This window comes from Oncorhynchus nerka, linkage group LG18 (assembly GCF_034236695.1).
Source record: "Oncorhynchus nerka isolate Pitt River linkage group LG18, Oner_Uvic_2.0, whole genome shotgun sequence".
NCBI lineage: Eukaryota > Metazoa > Chordata > Actinopteri > Salmoniformes > Salmonidae > Oncorhynchus > Oncorhynchus nerka.
This window is the reverse complement of record NC_088413.1, coordinates 55,088,415-55,109,080: the sequence shown is the minus strand read 5'-3', so window position 1 is coordinate 55,109,080 and position 20,666 is coordinate 55,088,415. Positions and strand designations below refer to the sequence as shown.

At 43.4% G+C, this 20,666-nt stretch overlaps 2 protein-coding genes and 2 long non-coding RNA genes across 7 annotated transcripts; all 4 read right to left on the bottom strand.

Annotated features, from left to right (window-relative positions):
- Positions 1 to 9,406: 9,406 nt before the first annotated feature.
- Positions 9,407 to 10,743, bottom strand: LOC135561568 (putative nuclease HARBI1). Its single transcript, XM_065003284.1, has 3 exons — positions 10,646 to 10,743; positions 10,253 to 10,364; positions 9,407 to 10,158 (listed from the first exon to the last, which is right to left on the bottom strand). The coding sequence occupies exons 1-3, from the start codon at positions 10,712 to 10,714 to the stop codon at positions 9,821 to 9,823; spliced, it is 519 nt and encodes a 172-aa protein (XP_064859356.1). The 5' UTR covers positions 10,715 to 10,743; the 3' UTR covers positions 9,407 to 9,820.
- A 78-nt stretch (positions 10,744 to 10,821) lies between these two features.
- Positions 10,822 to 11,845, bottom strand: LOC135561567 (uncharacterized). The gene is made up of 4 exons (XR_010459565.1): positions 11,777 to 11,845; positions 11,405 to 11,686; positions 11,290 to 11,325; positions 10,822 to 11,192 (listed from the first exon to the last, which is right to left on the bottom strand). It is a non-coding gene; the product is annotated as an uncharacterized LOC135561567 (long non-coding RNA).
- Positions 11,846 to 15,761: 3,916 nt separating this feature from the next.
- Positions 15,762 to 17,324, bottom strand: LOC135561896 (putative nuclease HARBI1). Its single transcript, XM_065004196.1, has 3 exons — positions 17,001 to 17,324; positions 16,609 to 16,720; positions 15,762 to 16,514 (listed from the first exon to the last, which is right to left on the bottom strand). The coding sequence occupies exons 1-3, from the start codon at positions 17,067 to 17,069 to the stop codon at positions 16,144 to 16,146; spliced, it is 552 nt and encodes a 183-aa protein (XP_064860268.1). The 5' UTR covers positions 17,070 to 17,324; the 3' UTR covers positions 15,762 to 16,143.
- Positions 17,325 to 17,749: 425 nt separating this feature from the next.
- On the bottom strand, positions 17,750 to 20,148 carry LOC135561897 (uncharacterized). Of its 4 annotated transcripts, none has more exons than XR_010459751.1 (6): positions 19,764 to 20,148; positions 19,418 to 19,454; positions 19,012 to 19,330; positions 18,843 to 18,929; positions 18,472 to 18,755; positions 17,750 to 18,392 (listed from the first exon to the last, which is right to left on the bottom strand). It is a non-coding gene; the product is annotated as an uncharacterized LOC135561897 (long non-coding RNA). The 4 variants fall into 4 exon arrangements; XR_010459752.1 differs by lacking the exon at positions 19,764 to 20,148 and having other exon boundaries at positions 17,750 to 18,258; positions 18,357 to 18,392; positions 19,418 to 19,540; XR_010459750.1 differs by lacking the exon at positions 19,764 to 20,148 and having other exon boundaries at positions 18,472 to 18,645; positions 18,714 to 18,755; positions 19,418 to 19,540.
- Between the last annotated feature and the right edge of the window lie 518 nt (positions 20,149 to 20,666).

Here is a 20,666-nt window from a genome sequence, read left to right as displayed (position 1 = left end):
ACAGACGATTACTATGCGCTACATGCTTCAGCACTTGGTGGTCCCATTCTGTGAGCTTGTGTGGCCTACCACTTTGCAGCTGAGCCGTTGTGGCTCCTAGACATTTCAACTCCACAATAACAGCATTTACAGTTTTTATACATGTCAGCAACGTGTGTGGCTGAAATAGCCGAATCCAGCAATTTGAAGGGTTGTCCACATACTTTTGTATACATAGTGTAAGAGCTTTAAATAGTTTAGTCAGTGCTCTCTGTCAGAGGAGGTCTTTACAGTGTTGTATGACATTAATGCTTTCATCTGTTGACACTGTGAAACCTGAATCGCCTGTTACAATTTTAGGTTCCCTGAGTTAAAGTTCTACACTTCATTTTGATCACCACTTGGTGAAGTAATTTATTGTAAAAGAAAAATGTGTGATTCACCTGTCAGGATAAGTAAAACGCTTTTCAATCTGTCATTCTGTCTACATTGCCAAAGAAGCCATGGAGAAGGACAAATGAGGAAGCGATGAAGAAGGCAGGAACCTGGAATGAGGTCAAGAAAAGTGCTAAATAACAGGGTAAAAACTGATGGACAACTATAAAAGCTCAAACCAAGTTTATTCACGTAAAGGCTCAGGCAGCTGAACAGACAAGGAACATATTCACACAAATACTGGTATTTAACCCTTTCTCTTATGCTGCGCATCCTCCTTGCATCTTTGAACAGCCAATACATCTCTGTTGCTAGACAGAACTCTAGTGATATCTGTTCTTCCTCACTTCATCTGACCTGACCTCGGCCCCAAATTCCTCACTCCTCCCCATAGGATCCCCGATGTCTAACAATTGTCACACCCTGATCTGTTTCACCTGTCTTTGTGCTTGTCTTATCAGGTCTTACCAGCGTGTTTTCCCATCTCACTGCTTTCTCAAGTTCTGTTTCCTAGTTTCCCCCGGTTCTGACCATTCTGTCTGCCCTGACCCCGAGCCTGCCTGCCATTCTGTACCTGCTTGACTCTGACGCGGTTACAAACCTCTGCCTGTCCTGACCCCAAGCCTGCTTGCTGTTCTGTACCTTACTGACTCTGCCCTGGATTACGGACCTCTGCCTGCCTTTGACCGGTCTTTTGCCTGCCCCCTGTTTGGGTCAACAAACATCTGTGATTCTAGCTGTCTGCATCTGAGTCTTATCCTGAGTTCTGATAGTACAAAATGGACATGACTGACCCAGCAGACTCAGACCAGCTCCACAATTCTGTCTTTCTGCAGGGAGCTACCATTGGAAAACACAAGGAGTTACTGCAATGTCTTATGGAGGGACTCCATGCCCTGGCAGAAAGCCATGACCAGGTGTTCGATACATTGCTGGAGCAATTCCACGGATTCCCCACTGGGCAGCAGGTCACACCCGTAATCTCCCAGCCCACCCCAGTATCCCAAGAACCCAGCTTATCTCCTCCGGACCGCTACGCTGGAGATTCACGATTTCGGAACCTGCCGGGGACCTTCTCTCCAGTGCTCCCTCATTTTCAAGCTGCAGCCTTCTTCGTTCCCCTCGAACCGCTCAAGTATAGCATACATCATAACGCTGATGTCCGGGAGGGCACTCGCCTGGGCTACGGCGGTGTGGGAGCAACAGTCTGCCGTCTGCCTCAGTCTGGAGGAGTTTGTGGAAGAAGTCCAGAAGGTGTTTGATTATCTGTTGTCTAGGAGAGAGGCTGCTCGTAACCTGCTCCAGCTACGTCAAGACTCCCGAAATGTGGCAGACTACGCTGTGGATTTTTGCACGTTGTGAGCTGAGAGTGCCTGGAACCCGGAAGCATTGTTCGACATGTTCCTTCCCGGATTATTGGACGTGATCAAAGATGAGCTCGCTGCCCATGGACATTGATTTCTCATAGACTTAATCATCCAGATCGATGGGCGGCTTCGAGAACGTAGAAGGGAGAGGGAATCGTTCTCCTGCGCCTGACTTCCCTGCCACCAACACGCACCATTTACACTTACACCGACTCACACCCAGAGCTGTCTATATCGTGGAGCTATGGGACATTTCGTAGCTATCTGCTCATTAAAAACCCAGGCAGTAGATAATAATTATGCAACAAATGTATCTGTTTAATTCCACCAATCTCTGTGCCATTGTCACGACTACCGCCGAAGTTGGTGCCTCTACTTGTTCGGGCGGCGTTCGGCGGTCGTCGTCACCGGCTTTCTAGGCTGCCACCGATCTACGTTTCCTTTTCCATTTGTTTTGTCTTGATTGTACACACCTGGTTCCCATTACGTTAGCTAGCTGACAGCTTGGCTAAACACAAGGTCAGCGTAGGCTTTAGCTTACACATAGAACTGAAGTAGCTGACCATCTTGAGATGGCAAGTCAGTCAGGAGGGGAGAAGTCCTCAACTTCAAAACTTCAAATTCTCTCCATAGCAAAGTTAGCCAGCTGCAGCTATCCCCAAGCTAAGCTATCTTATCTACCTAATATTTCTCTGTCAAATCAGTTATGGTAAGATAGCAAGATGTGTTTCATAACACCTTGCTATGAAAGTAGCTTTCACTTTAGTTCCAACGTTTCGTCATGTCATGTAAATACATTTTACCGTAGAAATGGTATCAACTGCGAGTTGAATGCCCGGTCTTGAGTCAGCTCAGCTGTCCTACAACACAATATTCTATAACTGGCTAGTTTTGTCTCGTCTCGTCTGTCCATTGTTAGATCTAATATCCCTACAACAGTAAGCTACATGTGGACATTGCACAAACATCGCCCATCTTGATTGTAGATACATTTATATAGTAAACATTGAGTGTGCTCACGTTACAATATTTTATGCTGTAAATGTCATATTGATGTGCTTATAAAGACAGTATGCCTACACTTACCTAGCAAATAAAACTAAGTTGTGTGTAGAGTACAACTTCAGTTGCCTGACCAGAACGGCATTCTAATTGTCTATCTAACCACACACAGACATGCACAGCTCTCTGGGTGAGGTTCTTTCTTCAAGTCTCCAGTGGGGGATGAAGTCCCTTCCATCTTTGTAATGTATTACAGATTATGGAGAGGTGAAGTCAGGTGGCAGGAAGGGTGGAGTGCATGACCCATGAGTTCAATAACTACAGGTAGTTGGAAGATGGTACTCTTCTTATACCACTCTGTAGGCTACTGACCAATTTATAACAATTTGTCATCGGTCAGTAGCCTGCAGAGTAATATGAGAAGAGTGAAATTGCTGAACTTATGTAGATAACTTTCAAGTGGAACAGTTCCATGTAGAATAAACTATACTTCACATAATATTGTAGAAGCAGTGTTCTGCTAATATAACAATTTGCAAACATTATCCCTTCCTGTATGGCAGGACCGACTTTGGGAAACCGTTAAGTATGGTGTCCCGTATAAGATAGCAGTTCCCTGACATGCTATTGATCGTACCGTTTTGCTATTTGCTGCCAGAGCCATAGCTATATTTCTATTAGGAAAGTGCGATCCTTCATTTATTTTTGCCCTTGAAAATACAAAATAAACTTGTATAATGTAGTGTCCAAGCCCAGTCCAGGATGACTCTTTGCCTGTCTGACACCTACTGTTCCCACACAGTAGTGGACCTATAGAAGACACCGAAGACCAATTAGACCTAATTGCATACAGGTGTGAGTGAGTGGGCAGTGTGGAGAATTTGAAAGGCATTTCTGCTTTACTTTGAGAGGTACTGTGCTACTGTTGTGTGTGTGTGTGGAGCTCTGCAATCATTTGTATGCCAGGGAATCAGCCAATCCAGGACACGGCTGGACTCAGCCCTTAACTGGTATGGTAACTGAAGTCCAAAAGGAGGGACAGTGGAAAGGGAGCCAGTCCAGGTGCATGTACAGTGCTTGCAAAACATGTACCAATCACTGTTTCCTTTAGAATATTCATATACAGAGAAACATTGTTAGATGTGATTGAATTGTTTACCTTTTCTATGCTCGAATTAACAGCGCTGCTCAGATTGTTGACTAAAATCCTCTGTACTAATCTTGCAGTGTCTTTCTCTCCCAGTCTAGTCAGCCACGACTCCACAGTTGATCCGGTGTGCACTGTGTCTTGGGAGGACAAGCTGGGGTGACGTTCCTGTGATCCCTTCACTACTTGGGCAGTGAAGCCCCCAAATGAATGAGATTATAGAGTAGTGTGTTTGAAATGGAGGGAGTACAAGGCTTTGTCACACCTGCTCCCGCTTCCCCTCTCTGGCGCTCGAGGGTGTCAGGCGGCCCATCATTACGCACACATGTCACCATCATTACCCGCATCAGCGCTTCATGGTACTCACCTGGACTCTATTACTTTATTGATTGCCTCCTCTATATTTGTCACTTCCTGAGTTTATTCCCCGTATCTGCATTGTTGTTTTGTTCCCCCTGTCCAGATGCTATCCTTGGTTTGTTTCATGTTGGTTATCTATGAAATATTTACTCCCTGTACTTCTCGTCTCTCGAAGAGGCTAAAAGTAGCTTTTGCCTTGGAAATGTTGATTATTTTAATGAGGTGAAAGTGAGGAGGTTGAAAAGGCAGAGGATGGGTTTGAATCTGTTGAAGCTAGCAATAACAAGGTATGTCGGAAGATTGGTGTCAAGTTCAAACTGAGTGAGCAGCACGCCAGTTCGAGTTCTGGAGGTGAAATGGAAGGGGTAACACAATGTTGTGAGGAGCTTGGAGCCCGAGCCTTGCATTGATGGACATGTTTATGGTAAAGATACATTTGGTCCAGTGGGAGCGAGAATCTTTTTGAAGTGGATGGAACCATCAGCCTTTTGGCTGATCCATGGATGGGTTCAGGTTGGGTGGAGAAGATGGTTTGTGAATGTAACCCTAAGTGGACTTGAGATGTTTGTTCAGATCAGAGGGAGCAGGCACTCTGTGCAAAGCAACTTGGGTCAGGATCTGTTTCTTGCTTTGCTCTCAGGAACAGGGCACCATTTAATTGAATGATCTATGGGTTAGCAATTGAAGTTGAAGATTCCTGTTTTTTGTGACACCTGGCGTTTTGTGACGCAGACCTGGGGTGAGCGTGGCAAAACAGAGTCACTGTCAGTCATTTTGAGTATGAGTTTTTACCTGCCAATGTCATGTTAGGACATATCATATATCCTGTTTGAGTGTTTGTGGAAAATCTACTGCACTTTTTCAGGTGCAACGTTTATGGTTATGTCGCAGCAGTGTGTAGGAGGGAGATTCTGAGAGGTGTGCAGGAGGGCGTGGGATAGAGGATTGTGTAGTTTGTGGATAAAGTTGTGCTTCATCTGTAAGGGTGCCCACGTTCCTGGGGATCAGAAGTGTCCATTGCGAGAGAGGCAGGTTGAGGTGGCCAGAGTCAGACACATCAAATATGTGGTCGATACCACTCCATTCCAGACATTATTATGTGCCGTCCACCCCTCAGCAGCTTCCACTGGAGTTGAGTAGGGCCGAAGGAGTCGTATGCTGGGGCAGTGAAGAAAGTAGAGGATGGGTCAAGGGTGAAGGATCCTGAAAGGGGGCCAGCACAGAGGGATAGGCCAATGAATGATATATGCTTCAGTAAGGTTGGATTCTTAGCGTTCATAGCAATGGTTATCAACTGTACTGCAGAAATGGAACATAATTCACAGAAAATAGATGTGGTGGCAGCTGCAGAGAAGTACTTGGGGGTACGAGATTTGAAGAATTACAGCATGTGTTGAGTGGTAGTGTCTCACCCTCTTAGGTCGTTGGCCTGGGATATGATCAGATAGAGTTAAAGTAGTAGAAAAAGTTGATGGGGTTTAATGAGTATAGGTTTTGTTGGTAGGTAATGCAACATATTGGATGCCAACCGCCGTTAAAGCTAACCAAAGAAGAAGTCGCCAAATGCTATCTACCTAACTTGCAAATCCTATTTACTTAAATCTATTATCTGAGTTGAACTGAGCCAGTTAGTTTAAACATTGAAAGCAAGCTGGCTACATCCTATGATTAGGTAGCAAGCTAGTAACCAAGTGCCTGCCCTGTATTGACCATAAATGCCAATGGGCTACAGTTATCTGTTAGCAAGTGTCATAACTGTCCACGAGAATCCAAATAGGTCAGATCAGGTGATCAATGAATAACTTCAATCAGACCTCCTCTCACCTTAGAGTTGGAAGGAAATAACTAGTGGGGGTTAACAACTCACACCCTGTTGTCAATCAAGGGAGAAGATTCAGGCCTGCACTCTCAAGAGTCACCAAAGGATTTTTCTTTGTTTCAACAAACTTTTTCCCACTGAAACATGTTCATAAGCAAATACTGGAACAATATTTCTAACATAGAACGTGGGGAATGGTCAGAGGTGATCTATAGAACACTGTCATTTTGTTTTATCTTATGATGTCATTATGTTGTTATAAAGGAAATACTGTAACTTGGAAAGTATACCCACTACATATATTAAGTTTCCATACTCTGCGTTGTGGATGTAATATGAAAAATGAGGAAAGTGTTTTTGTTAAGAGAGGGATGTGATTTGAGAAGCTATAAGAGAAATGCTTTCCCTAACTTTGCACAGTGAGCAGTCACCATCCCGAAGTGAGGTCAGAGAGCATGTCAATCAGAGCCTTACAAGCGTGCTGCGAAAGGGCCCAACCCCCTTTCCAAGGCTGCCCTGTTCACCAAAAGAGATTCCTGGCAAATCCAGGCATTTCACATAAATACATTCATGATTTCTTACTCAAAGCGGGTGGCAGTTCGTGGGCAAAGTATATGGTTACTGTAGGTTAGAGTAGTTTCTGAATGTACCAATGTTAAGTGTCTGTCCCCCTCTCTCTCCCTCGCCATCTCTTCTTTAACAAGCAGCCATGTTGTTGTCATTCCGCTAGGGACCTGTTTTCAGCATATTAAATCTCCAATAACCGGTGCAAAGTGTGTATGTTTATCCTATGTTCCCATTTAATTAGCTAGTAAACAAATAATTAAACCATTTGTGTACTACTAAATCATAAGTAAGGCTCAGGTTTTTGCAGACGCAAGGAGGTTACGACTGTTCAGAATGATGATATGATACGAGGTTATGATTAATAAGTTGACTGTTTTATAGATGTGTTGGATAAAGACCTTTTAGATTTTAATTTGGGAGATGGTAACTCTTTAAAGAACTGCTCTTGTGGTGCCCCGAGATCCTAATGAGTTAATTGTTACATTATTAATTTAATTGTGTAAAAATGAAACATAGTTAATTAGATAAATAACAGTCTTCAGATGAATGTTAAAGTCAAGTCAGGACACAGGGTAGCTAGCTAACGTGAGCTATGCACATCTTCCTCTGTTGCTACATGACATTAGCTTGATATATTTAGCTAGCTACAGTATCATTTCCCTTTCATCATGCTATCATAGCTAGCCTGGCCTGCTAGCATTATATGTTGTATAACCAAAAATATCTACTAGACAGCTAGTACCAGCTATCTACTTAGCTAACATACTCACCAACACTAGTGGTTTGATGGTTGACAGAATTAACCATGTTGGATGTACAGTGCCAGTCAAACGTTTGGACACACCTACTCATTCAAGAGTTTTTCTAAATGTTTTACTATTTTCTACATTGTAGAAAAATAGTGAAGACATCAAAACTATGAAATAACATATATGGAAAAGTGTAAACAAATCAAAATATATTTTATATTCTTCAAAGTAGTCCCCCTTTGCCTTGATGATAGCTATGCACACTCTTGGCATTTTCTCAACCAACTTCATGCATTTCAATTAACAGGTGTGCCTTGTTAAAAGTTAATTTGTGGAATTTCTTTCCTTCTTAATGCGTTTGAGCCAATCAATTGTGTTGTGTCAAGGTAGGGGTGATATACAGAAGGTAGCCCTATTTGTTAAAAGACCAAGTCCATGTTTTGTCAAGAACAGCTGAAATAAGCAAAGACAGATGACAGTCCATCATTACTTTAAGAAATTAAGGTCAGTCAATCTGGAAGCTCTGCTACAAGACCCTAGCCCGTCGGCCCTGACATTATACATTGGGTTAGGGCCGGTAGGGCCTGGTTTTTAATCAATAACTAGGGTACCAGCAGGGCACGGGCATCACTAAATTGATCACTACCAGTAACATTTGAAGCCGAGCAATTTGCGCGTGCTCTGCTGCGCAGTACAGTCATATCTGACTAATGTTATATAAATAATCCAATATCAAGCATTACTAGCAGACCAACGCACTGGTTAAACCGGGTGCCCTCAGATAACTCTGGGCGCAGTGCCCTCAGTCAAGTCTAGAGCCTGTGTGCAATAACATAACATTGACCCTACTGACATTGACCCTACATGCACTCCTGCATAAACAGGAAACACCTGCGCCTAAAGCAGACACTGCTAGTTTTCTCCTATCTTACATTCCTTGACACACAAACATCTCATGAAGCACTGTACACTCACACTCTACCCCCCTCTACTGGTCGGGTGCCAACAGCAGAGGACTCTGCTCTGCACCAATGGGGCGCCCGCTCTGGCTAGAGCAGGCCCGCCTCCAACTCTTCAGGACCAGTCAGAAGACCAACACGACGAGACTCCACCTACATGATTCTGTGTATACATTCTGTTGTAAACTCTGGCGAGGTAGCCTAATCATTCTGACTCCTCACAGAGTCGCATTGCTTAGGTCCGTGCACGATAAACGGCAGGACAAGATATCTTTGACCAATAAACTGCCCTTTTGATACACCTGGGGCCTGTTGCACAAAACTAGGATAAGGGATTAAGCCAGGATATCTTGGTGATCCTGGCTCAATTGATCCGTAATCCGGTTGCACTAAAGATGGATAGGGGGCAGGAGGATATGTTATGGTATAAATTACCATGGAGATGGTACCAGGCTAAATTCCAGGATCTATTTAATCTCATCCCTAATGTCAGTCAGCAGTCACCACAAATGGAAACCAATAGTTATTTCACTGCTCACTATACATTGTTATCACATATAACTAGACCCACTGTTATTAAACGTTTGTGATCATTAATTTCAATGATTTTGGATAAAAAAATGATTTTTAGATGTTGCTATCATTAGATAATTTACAGTTTCCCATAGACTATAAGGCTATATATAAAATGATAGAATATTAGGGCCACAGAGGGGAAAAAAACACAAGTCATAATATTGTAACCAGTTGTTTTAAAGGAGGACAGTTGTTAAAATGACAGATGTGGGGCATTTCGTGAAATTGTACTTCAGTATGGTTTCATAAACAAAGACATGCTGATGTGCCAGAATATTAAGTATCACATTGTCATAAGTATCAAAACTGTAAAAACAATATGTAGCTTTTCTGCAGAAAGAACCAGCCTCATAAATTTATGACTTTATCCTTTTTCTTCAGTGTGGCCCTAGTACTCTGTCATATAAACAAATACACATTCCATATGAATATAAAAACACAATGTGTAACATTATGTTCCTTTATTGAATAAGGACAAAACAAAGCAGGTAAACCATCAGCTCCTTTCGAAACTGAAGTCACAGTGACTCTACAAGATGGAAAGCACAGAATCCAAGCATATTATACAAAATGATACATACACATTCAAAGGTCTGTATATAACACACCCTGCATGTCTGCACACTAAAATAAATGCAGGACAAATCCATACACATCAACTGAACAGACAAATGAATGGATGCAGTAGCCTCCCTGCAGCCTTGTATTACACACAGTATACCGCACAAACATCATAAGAGGCCAAATTCGTCAAAAACGAACCCAAAAAAAAAACCAAATTCCTCTGCCACCGCAGGACATATTTAACCAAAATTGAAAGCACACATACTAACTAAAATAATTCAACACATATTGGTCCCTCAGCAGCCGACCACTGTCGTCATCAGGGAAGATTGCCGGATTGTCCCAGTCCATGGCTGGTGGCACTCTGGGGCCCTCTCCTTCCTCAGGCAGGCCACATTGTGGAGGACAGCACAAGCCACAGTAATATCACATGCCCTAACAGGGCTGACCCTTAATTTGTGAAGGCAGTGAAAGCGTGCCTTCAGGAGGCCAAAGGTCATTTCAACTCTGGCCCTGGTCCTGGCATGGGCATGGTTGTAGGCCTGCTGTGCTTCCTGGGGGTCTGTGAAAGGTGTCAGGAGAAAAGGCTGGCAGCCATACCCCCTGTCTCCCAGCAACACACCAGAGAATTCACCTGTCAACACAAAATCTCATCATTACTACCTCATAAACACAGTGATATTCTTGACACAGCCATGATGGTTATAAATAGGGGTTGTGTGGCTTACCTTGTGATAGGCACTGATAGATTTCAGAGGCCCGAAAGATTCTGGAGTCATGGACTGAGCCAGGCCATTTTGCCACAAATTTGCTGATCACACAGTCAGCATTGCAGACCATCTGAAATCATAAGATGAGGAATATTACACCAATCAATGCACATCACTGGCAATGCAGAGTGTTCGTCAATGGACAATATCAAAAAGTTATGTTCACCTGAACATTAATGCTGTGAAAGGATTTCCTATTCACAAAATCGGCCTCATGGGCACCTGAGGGGGCTTTTATCCTTATGTGTGTGCAGTCCACTGCACCAATGACATTGGGGAAACCTGTCACACAAAGTAATGAGTATCCTACTATGTGTTAACAGTTGTCCTGTAATTTGTAGATCCTCTTACCTGCAATCCTATAGAACTCCTCTTTGATGTCACAGAGTCTTCTGTGGCCAGGGAAGGAGATGAAGACATCTGCTAATGCTTTGATAGCCAGACACACACTCCTTATTGTCTGGCAAATTGTGGCCTTGTTCAGCATCCCCCCCACTGAGTACAGGAAGGCTCCACTAGCAAAAAGCGCAAGGCCACACAAACCATTTGCTCCACACTCAGTGCATGGCTCCGTGCAGTGCGGTGCTTAATCCTGGGACCCAGTAGTCTGCATAGATACCTGATGCCATCTGCAGAAAACCTGTATCTTTCATATAGATGGTCATCAGGGAAGGCCAGTGGGTCCAACCGGTCCCTGAAGACCCTTTCTCGCCTGAAGGCTCTCCTCAGCACAAGTGCTTCTTCATCCACCACATCTCGCACGAATGGGCATGCCATTGTCAGAGCAGAAAGGAACACACAATTTTGGGCCTTCATATAGGCTAGTGGCCACACCTGGTGCTGGGGGGTGGGCAAAAGAGGGCGATGCCTTATAACGATGACTTGGTTGTACTGATTGCTGGGAAAATAAAAAAACCTTAGAAAGATGCCACCGTCCTGTGTGCTCACAATAAGAGCTCATATGTCATGGCTCACTTGACTTTACGAGAATATACCTAATTTTTATTTTGAGCTGTGTCATCTTCTTGGAGCTGGGGGAGGAAAGAAAAATAATGATTAATACATTTGTGTTACAGTTAGCATACAGTGTACATTGAAGGCATATCTCACCTCCCTCTCAAGTTTTTTTATTTCAAGGTCCAGTTTCCTAATTGTCCTCTTTTTTATTTCGGACTCCAGTGCAAGATTTTCCATCTTTTCTTCTTGTACTGAATGTCTATGTCTGCCAGTTCTATTTGGCGCGGAGGTGGTTGCCATACAACTTTCTGATAGCTTGTGAGCTCTGTGAACACAATACAATTAGCGCAGCTGGAATTTGGCAGGATGTGGTGTCCTTTTATTAATACGCACTATGTTGCCAGGCTGGTTTTCCCACTGTATAGCATCTGGGTCCTGTAAAAGAAATTAGATTTTTTGATTTTGATGAGGACTCCTCACCATCATTGTAGAGTAAATAGTACTTTCACAGTCTTAACATGATACCTCATGCCTTCTGGAATCCAGAGATGGTCTCCTCCTCATCATCGTCTCCATCATGTGCTGTTGCTGCTGCACTGGGGCCTTCACCCTATCACATTTAATCGGATTCATATTGAAGCTAGTAGACAAGACATGCCAGGCCTACAGTATGCCTTTGATGGAGTACTCACTGGATCAGCATCGTCTGGTGCTTGTGCTGGTGGCTCTAACAGGAACACAGTGCTGCCAGGCAAAGGCAATAGGTAAACCAAAGTCAGACAGACCAAATTGATTCAATATGAATGTGGTTGTATCCCATGTAGAGATGGAAGGACATGCCTTGAATGAAGCGGGTGGCATCTTGGGAGGAACCTATGCTCGTCTCTTTCCCCCCAGGGATCCCCTCTAAGACGGGCCTGCCTTTATTTAGCTCCAAGGCCATGTCCTCTGCTGGGGTAAGGTCAGCCTTTGGTGACCCACCACCCGTGCCTTGTCTGTGGGTATTCTTTTTCACTGCTAAAACAGTACAGACAATGTGTGAGCAGGCACCTTCTGGGTACAATATATGTTTGTGCTTTGTTAAATATTAGTCAGAGACCATACCATTCTGCAGAATGTTCTTGTATTTGATTTTGACCTGGTGCCATGTCCGTTTTGGCCCGTTCATGTTTAATCTACACACACACACACACACACACACACACACACACACACACACACACACACACACACTGCAAAAACTTACTTGGTATTTTTGTCTTGTTTTCAGTAAAAATATCAAAAAATGTATCATAGCTTTATACAGTGTGATGGAGTTACTTTACACAATTTCACTCATATCTGCAGTGCATTTCAATTAAAAATTTAACCGTTTCATAATTACAGTACAACTGCATTTTTGGAGATGTGAATTAAATATTTGAATTGTAATTGTGATGTTTCAGCGGAGCGGTGAGTGTGTAATTGTGCACTACTTACGCATTCAGGCGGTCTGCAATACTTTGCCACGCTTTTTCTCTTTGCTTTATCACTGTGGCGGTGTTGCCTTTCTTCTTAATTATATCTTTTACCTCCTCGTATGCCTCCATGAGGATTTGTGCTTCCGACGGGGAAAAGTACGCGGCTCTAGTTGCCATGGTAAATCAGTTAATCTGTGATCTGTGGCGGGGTCTATTTGAGTGAGCCGTGAGCGCGCACCTATCCAGGATTGGTTTCACCTGGCTTAATGAATCCGTGTCTGCTCATCCTGGCTTGGTCTTTGTGCAACCAATTAAGCCTGGACGCACATGTTTTGGCTTCATTGAGCTCAGCTGAGTCATTTATCCCGGATGTCTTAATTCTACTTTTGTGCAACAGGCCCCTGTTCTCAGCGTCAACAAGACTCTTCAACCTCAAATAGAAGACCACAGAAAATAATAAAGTTCCTATCTTGTTAAACTGTGATTGTTCAGGTTGTGTTACTCGGCTTAGAACTGCCATTAGCAAAGCTGAGCGAGTACAGACAGCAAATGGATTTACTAACAGAGGAAGATTTGTGTTTTATCTCGTTCTAACCTTTCTCCAACTGGTTTGACAGTGGGAATGAAATAGTTCAGAGGGATAATTTGAAGTCATGTTCAAAAGAAGATTAAGAAAACTTTCCATAAAAAACACAAGAAAACATTAGTAACATTCAAAGAATGTTCTAAGACTGTTATTTAAAAACATATAGTCCTGTTCTCAGCGTCAACAAGACTCTCTCAATCCTCTATCTTGTTAAGTGAGTTCAGGTGTGTTGGCTGCACCTGATAGACCAAAATCAGAGGAAGACTCGAAGCGAGAGGGATAACTGAGCTCGAACCTGCCTTCTCCAGCAGGTGGTGGTCTTTCCCCATTTGTTCGCTCACTTATGTGAGAAGTTTTTGTATGGAGGTCAATGAAACTGACGAATTTTGTCAACAAAAAATCTAATGGCTTATTTTCTATGTGAGGTTTACTTGATCGAATATATATTTCTTAATTCTTATGTTGTTACGAGTGTAGTGATAAAAGTAGTGGGCCTGGGAGGGCATAGGCCCACCCACTGGGGAGCTAGGCCCAGCCAATCAGAATGAGTTTTTCCGCACAAAAGGTCTTTATTACAGACAGAAATACTCTTCAGTTTAATCAGTTGTCCGGGTGGCTGGTCTCAGATGATCCCGCAGGTGAAGAAGCCGTATGTGGAGGTCCTGGGCTGTGGTTACATGTGGTCTGTGGTTGTGAGGCCAGTTGGACGTACTGTCAAATTCTCTAAAAGGATGTTGGAGGCGGCTTATGGTAGAGCTCTGGTGGACATTCCTGCCATCAGCATGCCAATTGCACACTCCCTCAAAACTTGAGACATCTGTGGCATGACAAAACTACACATTTTAGTGTAGCATTTTATTCTCCCCAGTACAAGGTGCACCTGTATAAAAAAAAAATTCTTAACTAGGCAAGTCAGTTAAGAACAAATTCTTATTTTACAATGATGGCATAGCCCGGACAACCCCTCCCCTAACGACACCGGCCAATCATGGCCAGTTGTGATACAGACTGGGATCAAACCAGAATCTGTAGTGACGCCTCTAACACTGAGATGCAGTGTCTTAGACCGCTCTGTCACTCGGGAGCCCATGCTGTTTAATTCGCTTCTTGATATGCCACACCTGTCAGGTGGATGGATTATCTTGGAAAATGAGAAATGCTCACTAACAGGGATGTAATCAAATTTGTGCACAACATTTGAAAGAAATAAGATTTTTGTGCATATGAAACATTTCTGGGATCTTTTATTTCAGCTCATGAAACATGGGACCAACACTTTACATGTTGCGTTTATATTTTTGTTCAGTATAGATCCCCTACATACTGGTCTTGACGAAAATTTTTAAAAGTTAGAAGCATAAATATCATACCCTGGAGAGGGGTATGATATTTGTGCGTTTTTAACTTTCTCACTCATTATTATTCACGATTCAGGACTATCCATAATCATGGTACATGTAGCATCCACACTAATAAAAGTGACTCCAAAACAAACAAAACATGCATCCAACAAATGTGTAGAGTCACAAGCTTGATGTAATCATTGCATGCTATGAATATGGAACTAAATACTAAACTTTTTACTACTTTAATGCACATAAGTGAATTTGGTCTCCTAAAATGGGTGGATTAGTACATACAAAGTGCGGTAATTTCTAAACGATTCACCAGAAATAGATGAAAATACCCTCACATTAAAGCTGATAGTTGTCACGCCCTGGGGCCTGTTGCACAAAACTAGGATAAGGGATTAAGCCAGGATATCTTGGTGATCCTGGCTCAATTGATCCGTAATCCGGTTGCACTAAAGATGGATAGGGGGCAGGAGGATATGTTATGGTATAAATTACCATGGAGATTTATTCTGTGGAGCTAGCCTGCTCCAGACCAGGCTAAATTCCAGGATCTATTTAATCTCATCCCTAATGTCAGTCAGCAGTCACCACAAATGGAAACCAATAGTTATTTCACTGCTCACTATACATTGTTATCACATATAACTAGACCCACTGTTATTATTTAAACGTTTGTGATCATTAATTTCAATGATTTTGGATAAAAAATGATTTTTAGATGTTGCTATCATTAGATAATTTACAGTTTCCCATAGACTATAAGGCTATATATAAAATGATAGAATATTAGGGCCACAGAGGGGAAAAAAACACAAGTCATAATATTGTAACCAGTTGTTTTAAAGGAGGACAGTTGTTAAAATGACAGATGTGGGGCATTTCGTGAAATTGTACTTCAGTATGGTTTCATAAACAAAGACATGCTGATGTGCCAGAATATTAAGTATCACATTGTCATAAGTATCAAAACTGTAAAAACAATATGTAGCTTTTCTGCAGAAAGAACCAGCCTCATAAATTTATGACTTTATCCTTTTTCTTCAGTGTGGCCCTAGTACTCTGTCATATAAACAAATACACATTCCATATGAATATAAAAACACAATGTGTAACATTATGTTCCTTTATTGAATAAGGACAAAACAAAGCAGGTAAACCATCAGCTCCTTTCGAAACTGAAGTCACAGTGACTCTACAAGATGGAAAGCACAGAATCCAAGCATATTATACAAAATGATACATACACATTCAAAGGTCTGTATATAACACACCCTGCATGTCTGCACACTAAAATAAATGCAGGACAAATCCATACACATCAACTGAACAGACAAATGAATGGATGCAGTAGCCTCCCTGCAGCCTTGTATTACACACAGTATACCGCACAAACATCATAAGAGGCCAAATTCGTCAAAAAAACGAACCCAAAAAAACCCAAATTCCTCTGCCACCGCAGGACATATTTAACCAAAATTGAAAGCACACATACTAACTAAAATAATTCAACACATATTGGTCCCTCAGCAGCCGACCACTGTCGTCATCAGGGAAGATTGCCGGATTGTCCCAGTCCATGGCTGGTGGCACTCTGGGGGCCCTCTCCTTCCTCAGGCAGGCCACATTGTGGAGGACAGCACAAGCCACAGTAATATCACATGCCCTAACAGGGCTGACCCTTAATTTGTGAAGGCAGTGAAAGCGTGCCTTCAGGAGGCCAAAGGTCATTTCAACTCTGGCCCTGGTCCTGGCATGGGCATGGTTGTAGGCCTGCTGTGCTTCCTGGGGGTCTGTGAAAGGTGTCAGGAGAAAAGGCTGGCAGCCATACCCCCTGTCTCCCAGCAACACACCAGAGAATTCACCTGTCAACACAAAATCTCATCATTACTACCTCATAAACACAGTGATATTCTTGACACAGCCATGATGGTTATAAATAGGGGTTGTGTGGCTTACCTTGTGATAGGCACTGATAGATTTCAGAGGCCCGAAAGATTCTGGAGTCATGGACTGAGCCAGGCCATTTTGCCACAAATTTGCTGATCACACAGTCAGCATTGCAGACCATCTGAAATCATAAGATGAGGAATATTACACCAATCAATGCACATCACTGGCAATGCAGAGTGTTCGTCAATGGACAATATCAAAAGTTATGTTCACCTGAACATTAATGCTGTGAAAGGATTTCCTATTCACAAAATCGGCCTCATGGGCACCTGAGGGGGCTTTTATCCTTATGTGTGTGCAGTCCACTGCACCAATGACATTGGGGAAACCTGTCACACAAAGTAATGAGTATCCTACTATGTGTTAACAGTTGTCCTGTAATTTGTAGATCCTCTTACCTGCAATCCTATAGAACTCCTCTTTGATGTCACAGAGTCTTCTGTGGCCAGGGAAGGAGATGAAGACATCTGCTAATGCTTTGATAGCCAGACACACACTCCTTATTGTGCGGCAAATTGTGGCCTTGTTCAGCTGTTCTGCATCCCCGTTCCTGTAGGTTCATGCTCTACAACATCCGCAGAGTACGACCCTGCCTCACACAGGAAGCGGCGCAGGTCCTAATCCAGGCACTTGTCATCTCCCGTCTGGATTACTGCAACTCGCTGTTGGCTGGGCTCCCTGCCTGTGCCATTAAACCCCTACAACTCATCCAGAACGCCGCAGCCCGTCTGGTGTTCAACCTTCCCAAGTTCTCTCACGTCACCCCGCTCCTCCGCTCTCTCCACTGGCTTCCAGTTGAAGCTCGCATCCGCTACAAGACCATGGTGCTTGCCTACGGAGCTGTGAGGGGAACGGCACCTCAGTACCTCCAGGCTCTGATCAGGCCCTACACCCAAACAAGGGCACTGCGTTCATCCACCTCTGGCCTGCTCGCCTCCCTACCACTGAGGAAGTACAGTTCCCGCTCAGCCCAGTCAAAACTGTTCGCTGCTCTGGCCCCCCAATGGTGGAACAAACTCCCTCACGACGCCAGGACAGCGGAGTCAATCACCACCTTCCGGAGACACCTGAAACCCCACCTCTTTAAGGAATACCTAGGATAGGAAAAAAAAAGTAATCCTTCTCACCCCCCCCCCTTAAAATATTGTAAAGTGGCTGTTCCACTGGATGTCATAAGGTGAAAGCACCAATTTGTAAGTCGCTCTGGATAAGAGCGTCTGCTAAATGACTTAAATGTAAATGCATCCCCCACTGAGTACAGGAAGGCTCCACTAGCAAAAAAGCGCAAGGCCACACAAACCATTTGCTCCCCACTCAGTGCATGGCTCCGTGCAGTGCGGTGCTTAATCCTGGGACCCAGTAGTCTGCATAGATACCTGATGCCATCTGCAGAAATCCTGTATCTTTCATATAGATGGTCATCAGGGAAGGCCAGTGGGTCCAACCGGTCCCTGAAGACCCTTTCTCGCCTGAAGGCTCTCCTCAGCACAAGTACTTCTTCATCCACCACATCTCGCACGAATGGGCATGCCATTGTCAGAGCAGAAAGGAACACACAATTTTGGGCCTTCATATAGGCTAGTGGCCACACCTGGTGCTGGGGGGATGGGCAAAAGAGGGCGATGCCTTATAACGATGACTTGGTTGTACTGATTGCTGGGAAAATAAAAAAAACCTTAGAAAGATGCCACCGTCCTGTGTGCTCACAATAAGAGCTCATATGTCATGGCTCACTTGACTTTACGAGAATATACCTAATTTTTATTTTGAGCTGTGTCATCTTCTTGGAGCTGGGGGAGGAAAGAAAAATAATGATTAATACATTTGTGTTACAGTTAGCATACAGTGTACATTGAAGGCATATCTCACCTCCCTCTCAAGTTTTTTTATTTCAAGGTCCAGTTTCCTAATTGTCCTCTTTTTTATTTCGGACTCCAGTGCAAGATTTTCCATCTTTTTCTTCTTGTACTGAATGTCTATGTCTGCCAGTTCTATTTGGCGCCGGAGGTGGTTGCCATACAACTTTCTGATAGCTTGTGAGCTCTGTGAACACAATACAATTAGCGCAGCTGGAATTTGGCAGGATGTGGTGTCCTTTTATTAATACGCACTATGTTGCCAGGCTGGTTTTCCCACTGTATAGCATCTGGGTCCTGTAAAAGAAATTAGATTTTTTGATTTTGATGAGGACTCCTCACCATTGTAGAGTAAATAGTACTTTCACAGTCTTAACATGATACCTCATGCCTTCTGGAATCCAGAGAGATGGTCTCCTCCTCATCATCGTCTCCATCATGTGCTGTTGCTGCTGCACTGGGGCCTTCACCCTATCACATTTAATCGGATTCATATTGAAGCTAGTAGACAAGACATGCCAGGCCTACAGTATGCCTTTGATGGAGTACTCACTGGATCAGCATCGTCTGGTGCTTGTGCTGGTGGCTCTAACAGGAACACAGTGCTGCCAGGCAATAGGTAAACCAAAGTCAGACAGTCCAAATTGATTCAATATGAATGTGGTTGTATCCCATGTAGAGATGGAAGGACATACCTTGAATGAAGCGGGTGGCATCTTGGGAGGAACCTATGCTCGTCTCTTTCCCCCCAGGGATCCCCTCTAAGACGGGCCTGCCTTTATTTAGCTCCAAGGCCATGTCCTCTGCTGGGGTAAGGTCAGCCTTTGGTGACCCACCACCCGTGCCTTGTCTGTGGGTATTCTTTTTCACTGCTAAAACAGTACAGACAATGTGTGAGCAGGCACCTTCTGGGTACAATATATGCTTGTGCTTTGTTAAATATTAGTCAGGGACCATACCATTCTGCAGAATGTTCTTGTATTTGATTTTGACCTGCTGCCATGTCCGTTTTGGCCCGTTCATGTTTAATCTACACACACACACACACACACACACACACATTTAATGGAGTCACACTGCAAAAAATTGTTTTCAGTAAAAATATAAAAAAATGTATCATAGCTTTATACAGTGTGATGGAGTTACTTTACACAATTTCACTCATATCTGCAGTGCATTTCAATTAAAAATTTAACCGTTTCATAATTACAGTACAACTGCATTTTTGGAGATGTGAATTAAATATTTGAATTGTAATTGTGATGTTTCAGCGGAGCGGTGAGTGTGTAATTGTGCACTACTTACGCATTCAGGCGGTCTGCAATACTTTGCCACGCTTTTTCTCTTTGCTTTATCACTGTGGCGGTGTTGCCTTTCTTCTTAATTATATCTTTTACCTCCTCGTATGCCTCCATGAGGATTTGTGCTTCCGACGGGGAAAAGTACGCGGCTCTAGTTGCCATGGTAAATCAGTTAATCTGTGATCTGTGGCGGGGTCTATTTGAGTGAGCCGTGAGCGCGCACCTATCCAGGATTGGTTTCACCTGGCTTAATGAATCCGTGTCTGCTCATCCTGGCTTGGTCTTTGTGCAACCAATTAAGCCTGGACGCACATGTTTTGGCTTCATTGAGCTCAGCTGAGTCATTTATCCCGGATGTCTTAATTCTACTTTTGTGCAACAGGCCCCTGGTCTTAGTATTTTGTGTTTTCTTTATTATTTTGGTCAGGCCAGGGTGTGACATGGGTTAATTATGTGGTGTGTTTTGTCTTGTTTTTTTGTAGGTATTGGGATTGTGGTATAGTGGGGTTATCTAGAAAAGTCTATGGTTGCCTGAAGTGGTTCTCAATCAGAGGCAGGTGTTTATCGTTGTCTCTGATTGGGAACCATATTTAGGCAGCCATATTCTTTGAGTGTTTTGTGGGTGATTGTCCCTGTCTCTGTGTAGTAGTCACCAGATAGGCTCAGTCACTTGGTTTTTTATTTTCAATTGTTTTGGAAGAGAAGAGAAGAGAAGAGAAGAGAAGAGAAGAGAAGAGAAGAGAAGAGAAGAGAAGAGAAGAGAAGAGAAGAGAAGAGAAGAGAAGAGAAGAGAAGAGAAGAGAAGAGAAGAGAAGAGAAGAGAACGAGCGCCATTCTCCTTGCGGAGATGGTGCTAAATACATCAACACGGTCGGTCCCTGGGATTGGGCTGGCCAACACGATTCGG